The 13170-nt window shown below is 37.9% G+C and overlaps 1 protein-coding gene across 1 annotated transcript in view; it reads right to left on the bottom strand.

Annotated features, from left to right (window-relative positions):
* Positions 1–238: 238 nt before the first annotated feature.
* The window catches only part of APOB (apolipoprotein B), a 35466-nt gene continuing 22534 nt past the window's right edge, over positions 239–13170 (bottom strand). The window contains exons 26-29 of the mRNA XM_066314731.1: positions 4824–12404; positions 4256–4370; positions 3263–3446; positions 239–2239 (exon numbers count right to left, since the gene is read on the bottom strand). Of these exons, the coding sequence (XP_066170828.1) occupies positions 626–2239; positions 3263–3446; positions 4256–4370; positions 4824–12404 (9494 nt within the window). The 3' untranslated portion in view covers positions 239–625. The remainder of the gene's footprint in view (positions 2240–3262; positions 3447–4255; positions 4371–4823; positions 12405–13170) is intronic.

Here is a 13170-nt window from a genome sequence, read left to right as displayed (position 1 = left end):
ATGCTGGGAATTAGATGTGTTTCCAAGTCTTCTTTCAACTGGCTTATGAATGTGACCTTAAAACCTGTTTATTCTATGTATTCCATAGCTTTTGTGCCTATTTACAATATGCATTTCACATTATTGACTTGATCCAACATACTGTGAAATCAAAGAAAAGACTTCCCATTGACCTTGAAAATTGTTGGATTAAGTCTTATGCTCCAAGTAAAAGTAGTTGTAATGAATGACACAAAAATGTAATAAAGAACTCATTTATTGGCTTATTAAGTTATTAAAACAACCTAGTGTAGATTATTAAGTTTAAATTTACAAATTCAGATTCTAACATATCTACCTGAAGCTCCAGTATACTGATCGTTGTCATGTTTAAATACATTTTGGTAGAAACTTGTTACTTCTCTTTTACATGTCCATTCAGGGGTTCATGCAATGCTGAATATTTTCCATAATTTCCTGAGGACTCACTTGCTCAGTGTCAAGTTGTTAATCAGTGAAGTGTTGCATTTCTTTCTCTTTCCAGTAGCCTTTCTCAATGCCTTGCTGAATAAGTATTTGTGTCATTTCCACCTAATTCCTGAGTGCCTGTCTGCTTTTTGGGGGCATTTGGTAAATGGACTGCCAGTCACATGGGCACCTGTATTCTAAGCTCTCCTTGGCGAACAGCCACATATGGCTTGATGCTCTCAGCTGTTATTTGCTCAAGCCAGTGAAGAAGCTCTGAGATATATTGCAGGAAAGCAGAGTAATTTTCTATAGTTAGATCAATTAACCTTTTGGCTTCACTGATTAGCTTTTCTTGGGATTGACTAAGCTTCCCAGAGATTTCCCAGAGTTTTTCCTTGAGTTGCTTGTTATGTTCATCAATTTTCCTCTTAGCAACTGCAGACCAATATCGGATTTTTTGCTGAGCAGCAGATGAGAGTTCCATGATCTTCTGTTTTCCTTTTCCATCAACGTCAGTTATAAGGTCATAAAATTCCTGACTCTGGATTTCCACAAAATGGCTTACTTGTTCTGTCAGGCGTGTAGCCATGCCGGCAAGATATCGAACAGAGTGGTTCTGATAATCCACAAGAAGATCAATGATATCACTCAGCCATTTCAGTACCTTGTCCTCTACCTCATAGTATTTCACTGACAATCCAAGTGTAGCTGGATCAAAATATTCCTCCCGCAATGACTTTATGTAGAGGAGCAGCTGGCGCAGCTTTTCTGAAAGGTCCTGGAATGTCTTCTCATTAAAGTCTATGAACTGAGAAATGTATTTTTTAACATCTTTTGTCAAGGATCTCAGCTTCTGGGCAAAGTCTGAAGCCATTGCATCTTTGTACAGCTGTTGTGTTTGGACTTTGATGTCTTCAAAAGTTTTGGATTGCAAGCTTCTAACCATTTCTTCTACCTTCTGAAAAACTTGTTGCACTGCTTGTTTCAGCTGCTTCAGCCTTCCTGCAAAGTCAGCTTCCTGAAGAGTAGCAAATGTCTGCCTGATTTTGTCCTGCAAATCTTTCAGCATTTCTTTAATCTGATCAAGTACATTCCGGCCTCTAAGAATTGTTTCAGAAGCAGGAAGTCTGACTTCCAGCTCATTGATAGCTGCAATCAAGGCATCAAAGTACTCCTGAAGTTTTGAGAGGCATGCATCAGTAGTTTTTGCTACCTTTTCTGTAGTCATGAGGTATATTTCTGCACCACTGTATTTTTCAGACAGCCCAGGGACCTGAAATTTTGTGGTTTTCAGGAATTCAGTGGCTGAGTCAATTACATGTTTTATTTTCTGGTGGTACTCTTCTATTATGTCAATTAAAACAGCCAAAAGTTTTGCTTTTATTCTTTGATAGTCAAACTGTTCAGCCTGATCTGCTGCTCTTCGATAAAGCCGTTTAGCTTTGAACTTCAGCTCCTGGTATTTGTCAGAGGCCTCATTGGCGGCTGTGCGAAGCTGAGCATCTATTTCATCTATTTGATTTGCAGCAAAAGTGTATGCTTTGTCAACATTATTCTGCATTAAGTTCTTCATCTTTAAGGTGGCAGCACTTATTTCCAGTCCCATATACTCCTTATGGTACCGATTAACATATCCATAGACTGCATTTGTCATTTTAGGCACTCTGTCTTTCAGACCCAACAGCAAGTCTTTGGCAGCATCCTCATTCCAGTTGAATTTCATTTGAATCTGGTCAGGTTCCTTGAGGGATATCTCACCTTTTAGTATGTCAATGTCCTCCTGGGGAGCAGACTGAAAATACAAAACAGGGTAAGAAAACTGCAATATTATTTATGAGCGTATTTCAAATTCTCGTTGTTGTATCTTTAATTTTATCTTTTATTAAGACAAGCCTTCTTCAATTTTTTGCCCACTGTCTGTTTGCTGTCTGTTTGCCCTCGTCTTGAAAGGTTATTTTGGAAGAAATTATCTTGTGCCAAGCTACTTCGAGCTTCTTCAAAGAGCAAGACTAGAACATAACTTAGTCTGGTCTTTAATACCTGACTGCAAATAAGATTTTTTTCCTTCCTTTGTATTAAATGCCTATCATGTCTCATAAGGCAGGTGAATTACTCAGAAAAATGAGCCTTCTACTCATTCCTGAAATCAATTAAAGTGAATTAAAAAAAAATGAAAATATTAGAGGATTTAATTTTGTAATCATTTAAATAAATGAGACAATCTAGACAGTTACTCAGAGTAGTTAATAAATCCTCAAATGAGAATATATTTACCTGTATAGTTTTTCCATTTTTATAATAAATAGTAAATTATGAGTTGCTTGTGATCTCTAAACTAGTATATAATTTTGGAAGGTGAGATTTTAATACTGAAATTATTGTAGTAAGCCACTAATAAGAGCATGCATTGTAACATATTCTTGGATGAAAAAAGACACTTCACAGATGGTCTGGCTTCTTCTAGTCCCCTTATTCCTATAATGGTCACTTATGAAATAATTCTAAGTCGCCTGATGGCTATCAATTAAACCTGATGGGTAGTTTATCTAAAACTGACTTCATGCATTCTTCACTTTCTTCACCACAGGAGATGGAAAAAATAGCTGTGAAGGAGTTGAAAACACCTCTTCACACGGACATTATTTTTAGTACTGGAAAGGCCAATGTAGGAAATAAAACCTTTAGTTACTGATAATATAGTTTTTATTTGGTGGTTAATTTATATCTCAACATAAACACACACAAAATTTAAAAGGGAACTTTTCCTCTGACCACACCAAACATTTTTGATTTTTATTGCTCACATCAAGCTTACCTGAGTTTGGTAGTAAACTCTGGCAAGGAAAATTTCATTGTCCCCTTCCATGACATAAGCAAGGGTCCCAGCTGAGGGTGAGGATATTGAGCCGAATGATTTTCTTTCATTCTCTTGGTAACGCACATGAACATCTGTGAAAGTTGGGCTGATGATGTCTAGTGATAAAGTGTCCTCCAGGGCTCTGCAACCACAGCAAATACACAGATATGAAGCAATGCAGAAAGCACAAGCCCAATGCCATATGAGTGAACATAGTATCACCCATAATTTTATTTATATATAAGTAAACAGTGCCTTCATGATGAAAAGAAAATGTAAGGTTTACTATCCACATTTCCCAGAGTTTAGCCTGACACATTCAGAACTCCAGGTCACTCCAATTTTCCTGTTTTAGATAAAACTATACCGAGCTCTGTTGTGAATTTTCATTAAATTAGGGCAGCAAAACAAAATATGTGGCTGTATTGTTGTCAGTTTTCTACAGATTTCCACAAACTGCAATTTTTCCACCAACACAAGTATAGGCACTACTTTTTATCTGCATTTGTACATACCTTCACTGATTCTGTTTATTGGATGTATCAACACAACACTTGCAGATCAAAACAGGCAGTAAGACAGCCAAGTTTTACCTGTGTGGGCACTTGTGAATAAAAATTATTCTGTAGTGGCTTGTGGTGACAGAGTGATCCACTGGGAAGAAATCTAACCATGTTGATGGTTAAATCTAGAACTGCTCTGATTATAAAATACTGTGTTTGTGTCTCAGTGGTTTTCTGACATGAGGCTGGTGAGAAAAGCTCTTCTAGAAACACTGAGAGGGAACAGCTTTCAAGTTACTTTGAGGTGGAAAAGGATACAGCCAATAATGGCAGGGTAGGTATACTTATTAATTACTGCAAAGCACCCTAGGGTATTAGAGATCAAAGCAACAATACACCATTTGCAATTCTGTCTCTTATAAATTACATTATTAGAGCAAATCTTTACCCAAATCCTGAAATAGTCAGATTTTCCTTGTAGTTTGCGCTCAGGTCACGATGTGAAAAGCTGCCAGTTGTCATCACAACAAACACGCCTTCATTATATTTGTAGTTTGAAACAACTGTGAAAAAGATTTCAAATGTTTGTATTACCAACAAAAAATACAAAAGATATATCTAATTGTATGTTACATGGCCAGTTATTTGACTGATACATCAAATTATGCTTTGAGAAACTGAGTGCCTATAAAACTGAATGCCCAAATAAAAAGACATGAAAACATTTGCTTGAGGAGCATTTTGAAATTCACATTATATCTCAACATGGATATGACACATATATATGTGTGTGATAGTCATTAGCCTTCAGGGTGACTGACTGACTGACTGAGATTCTCATAGTAATTTCTGAAAAAATGCCACTGCTGATAAAAAAAATGTAATCTAATTTTCGATGCTAAATAGATAGAAAGATTTTCATATGCAAAGCCCTGGGGAAAAGAGATCTCAAAAAGTCTAGTCTACAATAATTTTTTCCCCTCAAAATCATGGCATATAGAATTTTAATGTCTTACCATTCAGGTCATATTCCAGGAATTGCAATGTTGAGCTGCAGGTAGAGTCAATGGAATGTTCAAAAGAGTCCTTCTTTTTTGTCAGGTCTGTTCTCCAGGTGACATTGTACAATGGGGAAACAACTTTGAAAGATCCAGTCAAGGCACCAAATGATGGGATGTAAATTCCAGCAGGCAAGGATATTTTCAGAGGGGGGATCTCAATTTTCTGTTCAGGAATGGTAATTGTAGGCATTTCAAAATCTGCAATTTTATTAGCTACTTCATCTAGATCTACAGAGAAACTGCCAAATGAAACACTCTTTGGTAAAGTGAATTGAGACATGGTTATTTGGTATTCAGGTATTGTCACCTCAAAAAATGGCATTTTATATTCTTCTAATGTAATATAATTTGCTCCTACATCCACTTTGGGGAATCTTAGCTTTGGAAGTGTGGGTAAATGGACATCAAATGGCATTGTGCTTAGTGTCTGTGGAATTTTTATGTTGCTCAAGTCAACGGTGTATGCTGGGACCTGGAGAGTGGTGAAAGGAAGTCTGAACTCTGGAGTGCTGAGGACAGGGCTTGGAGCCTTTAGATGCAACTCAGGAATAGCAACAGTGAAGCCATCGGTCAGCTTATTCACAGGTATGGGGAAAAAGTAACCATCTTCACTCTTTGTGTACACCAGGGATGCCGAGCCATTCAAGTACTGTTTCCTGTAAGCACTGGTAGTGATGTCCAGCTTCAAAATATCCCACAAGCTCTTCTCAGAAATGGGGCACTTGATGACTTTGAGGAAGTCTATGTAGCCTTCTAAAGATCCAGAAATAAAAAAATTTGCCTTTGATTTTTCATTTGATAACTGCATATCATGACTGAGAGATAGTGAGTGAATTTGGCCTTCACCCTTCCAGCCAGCTTTCTGGTTTGCAGGACTGATTTTCACTATAACAACCTCATTGACTGATGCCATGCCCAGGTAGGGATTTGGCTGAGTGGCTTGAATCTGAAGATCTGCTGATACATCCCAAGGAGCCAGCTCTAATGTTGCTTTGGATTTCTGAGTCCCAGTTGTTGTGAATCGAGATGTGCATCGTACATAGTTCTTCCCATTGTGCTCCCAGACTGCATAAATACGACGGGTAGATGCTTCAACTGCAAGTAATTCTTTGATTTCAATGATCCAGAGTCCGTCTGCTTTAGAGTGGGCCTCAAACTTGAGGGATGACCGAGCTCCATTAGCATTCAAATAGGCATTTGCCTCATGGTCTAAACTTCCAGAAAATGCATTTCCAGTGTAAAATACTCCATGAATATCCCCAGTTGTAGAAGATTCTACTGATATGTAATACGTAAGGCTCTCTAAAGCAAATTTGTGAGCAATTTCTCCTGCAGCACTGGTACCATATTTGGGAGTATTAAAATCATACACTAATTTTATCCCGGAGGAAAGAGTGGGTTTCGATTTTGTATTTCCAGAAAGTTCTTGGCTGAAATTCAGTTTTAAAACTGGTGTGTCAACTTCTATATTTGTTACCACAGCAGCTTCCATGATCCTCTTTAAGAGAGTGATAGTGCTATCATGGTTTCCTCCTAGATATTTGTTATTACTCAGAGACAATGCTGTGGCCAGCTTCAACCCCCTTTTTCTTGTCAAACTTGTTGAACCATCCAGCTTAAACTGCAGAGCCTCAATGACAGAAGAGGATGAGACACTGAGATGTCCAACAATATCTGACTGATTGAACAGCCCAGCATTTGCAGTTAGAGTGATTACACTGGATTTAAATGAGAAGTCATAAGTAATGTTACCCATGGCAGGAACTAAGATGTGGTTTGCTGAGCTGTTGATTCTGAATCTAGGAAGCTTTAGAGTGCGTAGATCCTGGGGGATATGAAGGACTGGAAGCTCAAAAGAAGGTACGACTAGTGTGTAAGATGGAACTGAAAAGCCAATTATTGGGACTGTGAATCCTCTTGTGCTTATTTCTTTTGGAAGTGTGAAACCAAAGGCTGGCATCTCAGCAGTGAAAGGAGAAACTTCAATATTCACAACTGGAATGGTGTATCCTGGAATTTTGAGGGTCCGTGGTATTTTGTTCAGTGATGTTTGAATTTTGTATTTATCCAGTTTTGTTTTGGCTTCATTGTACGACTTTGTGAGAAAGTCTAAAGCTGCATTTCTGCCTTTCTCAAAATGCTTGTTGAATAAAAGGATGTTTTTATTAAGTACTTCATGGACTTTTGCTAAAGGAAGTGGGATTGCATGCATGTCTTTGTTTTTCTCATACTGAGCATTCAAATTTAAATCAAAGGATTGTCTTGTTGTCTTCAGTAATTCCTTCAGGCCTACCTGTTCCCACAGTGAATAATCTTTTAGCTGAGGAGTTTTGATTCCAGTGTAGGGAATCTGAATCTGAGGAATGCTTAGAGGAATGTTTAGGAAGTCCAGGTTGGCATCTCCATTCATTTCAATATGAGCTTCAATTCTGTCATCATTGTTGCCAGCAGACATATTATGGGAATATCTGTACTGATTGAATCTGCCAGTAGCTTGCCAGTTGACCTGCTGAACAGAAGAACTGAGGGCAAACCCATAGTTGTTCAGGAAGTCAATTTTGCCAGTCAGTTTCATTGGGAAGCTGATTTTCACGTTTCCATCATTGTTTGTTGAAAGACGAATTTCAGAAGGGTTTGCCAAGAAGGAAAGCTCATTATTTACAGTTCCAGTAATCCGTCCATGGAGCCGAGCATTGTGAGAGCCTGTTAATTCTATTTTCATTCCTAGAAGTTCTCCTGTGCCTTTCACATTCAGAAGGCTACGTCCCACACGCTGTGACTCAATTTCAGACTGAATCTGAAGTGCTGCAGACATTAAGGACTGACATTCATATCTCATAGCTTGGTTGACTTTCAGGTACTTATCATTTATTCTGTTGTTGGCAGAAAATGTAATAGTGGGGCCCTCAATCTTGACAGTGGCATGTGAGTCATGAGTGCCTTCATCAGAGAAATTAGGTGAAGCCCATTTCCAGTTTCCTTTACCAGCAGAGGTAAATGATATGTATCCTGCTTCTACCTCTGTTGTCATGTTATTGATCAAATCAGCCTGGCTGGAGAAATCAGCTTGTGGAATATTCAGTCTGTGAGAATATGCCACTCCACTCTGCATCCAAATTTTTCTTTGCAGCTTGACCATTAAATTATTCTGTAGTACTACTGAATTTTTCTTTGTATGTAAGTTTGCTCTAGTTTCAGCTTCACCTTCTACTGAGGTCCCTAAAAATACCACTTCATTGGTGTGATCAACTTTAAGGAATCTGTGATTGACTTTCATGGCATTTTTAAGGTTCAGCTGCTTCATGTCAGGGGCCAGAAGACGTGAATCTGCAATAACACTAAAAACTAGAAAGTCTAGTTTGGATGTTGTTTGAGCTGAAATGGAGGAAACAAATTCTGGACTGCTTGCAGATGTTGTAGTATTACGAAGCTCAGCTTGTGTAGACAGCGTGAAGAATGGAGAGGTGACTCGGAAAGCACCAGAGAGTTTGCCAAATGTAGGGACAGTCACAGTATGTGGGATACGTGGGAACTGGAACTCTGGAATCTTCATGTTAGGAATCTGGAGCTCATTTAGATTTAGCTTTGGAATCAATAATTCTGGTATTTGAAACTGAGGCATTTGTATTTCTGGGAAAGAAATGTCAGAAAAGGGCATATCTCTCATCTTCAGATCTTTCAAATAGACATCGAGTGATGGTAACTGAAATTCTGCAGACATGAGTTTGTCTATTGTTCTCACAATCTGAAGCTTAATTTCAATCAAGTCAATTGTGAAGGAAGGAATTTGAAAGGTATTTAGAATTTTAAATTCTGGGGTAGTAAATTTCATTGGTATTTTCATGTCCTTTAGTCGCTTAATATTGATCTCATAGGAGGGGATACGGAGATCAGTCAGTGGGACAATGAATTCTGGTGTTCGAAATGTTGCTTCCCGAAGACTTCGGAGACTAACCTCAAAGGCAGGTATAGTAACTATAACTGTCCTGATTTCAGGGACTTTAAATCCAGTTTCAACAAACTGTTTTAAATTTTCAGCCCAATTTTTTAGATCATACTCTTCAGCCAACACAGTGATTTTTTTGAAAGCTGTGTTCCATTGGTCAGAAATGTATATAACAACAGAATTGTAAAATTGGCTTATCTTCTGAAGACACCACTGGAATTCCTGGGAAATATCCATTTCAGAAATCCTCTCTCTCAGGTCCTCCATATGTTCATTTACCTTGGCTTTGAGATTTGCAAATGCTGTTGAGTCTATGATCTCCCTGAGCCAGTTAATTATTGCAGCAAGCTTTGTGTCCTTTAGTTGTTCCATGTATTTTGAAATAACAGATCTAAAATCTCTTATGTATTGTTTCAATGCTTCTGCTTTCTGTGGAAGTTCTAGATTTCTGAGTTCCTCATTTATTTTCTGGGTCACTTCTCGAATTTTGTTATTTGTGTCATCTACAAATTGGTTATAGTCAAAATCCTTGAGCTTTTTAATAACCATGTCAAGGAACTTGTTGACTTGCTTTATCATCTTTTCATAATCAAAGGTTTGCACTTTCTTGACAGCATCATCAACAAAAGCAACAACTTTATCAAAGCATGACTTCACATCAATATTTTGCAGGTAGATGGTCAGTTTCTGGACAGTTTCTTTTATTCTGTAAGTTTTAAGCAGTTCTGTCATTCTGTCAATTAAAAAATATATCTGCTTATCAATTTCATATTTTACAATCAATTTCTGCATATGACCATGGAAAGCGCTGATCTTCTCAGATAATTCATATTCCTCTATCCAATTTAGAATAAAGTCTTTGATTTGTTCAAGAATTTCATTAATTTTTTCGATTGGCAAAGATTGCTTAATTTTTTCTAGACATTCTTTAGCATCAAATTCTTTAATCTGTCGTTTCAAATTTTCCGCAATGCTTCTGACATCAATATTCTGAATCTGAATCTTGAGCAGTTCTAGGTTTTCCTGTATTTTAGCTGTGATCTTGTACTGATCATCAAAATTTTTAATCCAAGCCAAAGTGCTGCTTCTGATTTTGGTAAGATCATATTGCTGGAAAAAACCCCGGAATTTTTCAATGATGTTGATTACAGTTGTTCTTACCTGATATTTGTTATCTAGAGCTGTCATTGTTTCAACTATTTGATCAAGAAGTTGTGCAATAAGTGCTTTAATGTCATACTGCTCATAACAGTCTTTGATGTATTGTTCAACTTCTATCAGATAGATCTGCAGCTGAGACAGTATTTCTTTAAGATTGTCCATAGCTTTTTCCAACATAATCTGGAGATCATCAGATGTTATTCTGTAGTCCTTTGTGAAAGCAACAAGATTATTTTTCATGCTGCTAACTTTGCCTTTGATATCTAATTTGTCCATGTAATCGTTAATGTCCTGTGGCAGTTTGTCCAAAGTTGCCTTGTATTTTTTCATGTGTTTTTCTATGTCTATATTCTTAAGGTAACTTTGTATGGACTGCAGTGTGGAGAGAATGGTGCCTCTGAGTTTTTCAAAGTAAACTGGCAAATTTTCCAGGAAGGGTAGGTTAATAACCTGCATATCTTTATTCTTGTCATACTTCACAAAGCCAGAGATGCTGAATTCTTGAGGCTCCGACACACTGCCCCTGAGACCCAGTACATCGATTAAATTAACTTCTTCAGATGTTAGTGGTAGTATGACTGATGTGTCCATTACAGAGAGATCTGCTAAAGCTCTTCCATTAAGTTCCACACCGATCTTCTCTGCATTATTGTAAGCACTGAAATCTTGTGAATATACATTATTGTTTAGCTGACTTTTCAATTTCCAGGCACTTGACTGCTCTGATGGAGTAAAAAGCACATGAACTTTGTTGTCAAGCAGCGTAGTGTACTTTCCTCTAGACTTCAAGCTATGGCTGGTAGAGCCTCTGTAGTCATGGGAGAAAGTGAAAGCAAGAGGCTCTGCTTTAAACAGGAATTTGCTGTACAAGTCTCCTGTGTGTTCACCTGCAGCAACCAGCTTTCCATTGGCATTGGTGTGTATGTCAGTGGTGATGGCAAATGGGGCAATGGTGGAGCGCACAGCATTGCTGAAACGGAGAGGTCTGGAATCCCAGTTTGTGTTCATGGTAACTGAGGAAGAAAGTCCTGCCACATCCAGGTGAACTCTGTGACTCACTGCTGCACCTTGAATGTTTGCCAGGGTGTCTGTTTTCAAGTCTGCAGTCACACCAGAACATGTAAGGGTGTAGGTGTGCTTTATTTCATCTGATCCATGGGCTCCTCTGATATTGCCACCCAAGTTCATATTCAGAGGCTCGAGAAGGAGTTCTGCTTTATTGGAAACTTCTGTTTTAGTGTATTTAAGATTATTGCTCAGTTTGGCTGTTAGTGAGCTAGGCTCCAGTTGAAGGTCAAAAACATGTTTGTGGAACTTGTCGAAGCTGAAGCTGTTGTCTAATTTTGAAACAAATGTTAAGGATAAGCCTGGAATGTTCAAATCATTTGTGTACTCCAGCTTAATCTCTTTGAATGATCCCTGCAAATTATTTGAAAATTTGAGTCCTTCTCTATTAACTCTGAAGTTTAAAACATGTTTGCTGTCCATGCCCAGAACCGTACTCTGATATTCACTTCCCAATGTTAATTCTGTTAGGCTCACTCTTCCACCTACATTGAATTTTGCATTGTTTTTCCCATAGCGCCCGGAAGAGGACAGTGACATGGAGCCTCCAGCAGTGTCGAGCTTGGCATTCATTTCACTCTGCACTGCCAAGGGACTAAACTGCACGTTGGTGGTTGCACTGCTGGCTAGACCATACCGATTGACATTCAGTGATGACTTATGTGCAGCTCGATTCTTCTGATCAGTCAGGGAGATATCAGTGTTGAAAACAAGATCCTGAGAATTGAGAGAACCTGCAAATGAGGCAAAATACTGGATTTGCTTGTAAGTGGCTTGGTATTCAGATCGAAGTGCTGCCATCTTCTTTGATAAAATTATTTCAAGCTTATTGACACCTGCAGTATGTCGATACCTCCCATTTGTTTCAGATGACATTTTCAGCTGGCTGTTTTCACACTTCAGTGAAGCTGTGTTCTTTAATAGCCCATTTTGTACATCAGAAACTGAAGTAATGGAAAATGAATCGTCACTGTATCTGCCAGATATCTGATTGGTAGCCTGCAGGTAAGAAGAATCCAACTTCAAGTTTGATTTTCCTTCTAAAACTCGTCTCTTTTCATTGTATGTGGTAGACAGAGTGTAAATGCTTCTTGCAGACACCGAAGCCACTTCCAGCTGCCCTTCCATTTTGACGTTATTGGTATTCATGTTATTTATCTTTTCAGAAACAATATCACTGGAAAATGAAAGCTGAGGACCCAGAGTGCTTGATGCTGTAAGTAATAAGGTGTAGTTTGCAGCTGGAATAGGCTCATAATTCTTTCTGCCGGACAGCTTAAAAACTGATGTTAAGACTCTGTGCTTCAGGTGATTTTCATATGCACAGATGAATCCATTTCTGTTATATGATGCTTCTCCAGAACCTGAAATAGGAAAAAAGAGACAGAAGGTAAGTGTAACCTTTTCATCTCTCAGAACTTCTCTGATGCCACTGAACTTCTATGCCTCTGTTTGAATTGCAATTACTGTTACACAATTTTATTTTAACGGACTAAGTGCTTTGGTAAATACTGTATATTTCTGTAAAAATGGTTATTATTTTGATATTTAAAGCTAAAGTTTTGAACTACAAATAAATTAAGTTTCTACACTACTCTACTAAATAATAGACTCAAGAACAGCCCATATCTAACATCCCTGGGTGTTTTCTTTATCATGCCTCAGTTACAGTGAGTAGTTTAGAAAAAAATGAAGTCAGGTTGTCCTTTTACAGTTTGAGAACCAAACTGCAATTTTAGGGGAACTGCCTTAAAGATAGCATATTATGGCAATATATGGATATAAAAAAATATAAGACAATTCTATATGCATAAATACACATATTAATAGACTGAGAAATAAATTGTGGGTATACCTACACATACACTTGCACACTTGATTTTGAAAAGAGTTGACTTAGCAGCTGCACAAGTGTTTGTAGAATCATGCCTTCAGTTTTGAAGGACATTTTCTTCAGTAAGGAATACCCAGGAAAATATGAAATCTAGAAGTCTTTACTGAATTAAACTGATTTCACCTTCAGTGCCTGAATAAACAGACACACATAATATCTTCAAAATCAAAAGGAAAGTGATTTGAGATCATGCAACACCTGTTTTTAAATAAGTACAGGAAAATGAATGAACTGTA

Source organism: Sylvia atricapilla, chromosome 3, assembly GCF_009819655.1.
Source record: "Sylvia atricapilla isolate bSylAtr1 chromosome 3, bSylAtr1.pri, whole genome shotgun sequence".
Classification (NCBI taxonomy): domain Eukaryota; kingdom Metazoa; phylum Chordata; class Aves; order Passeriformes; family Sylviidae; genus Sylvia; species Sylvia atricapilla.
The sequence above is the reverse complement of the archived record's forward strand: the minus strand, read 5'-3'. Positions and strand labels throughout refer to the sequence as shown.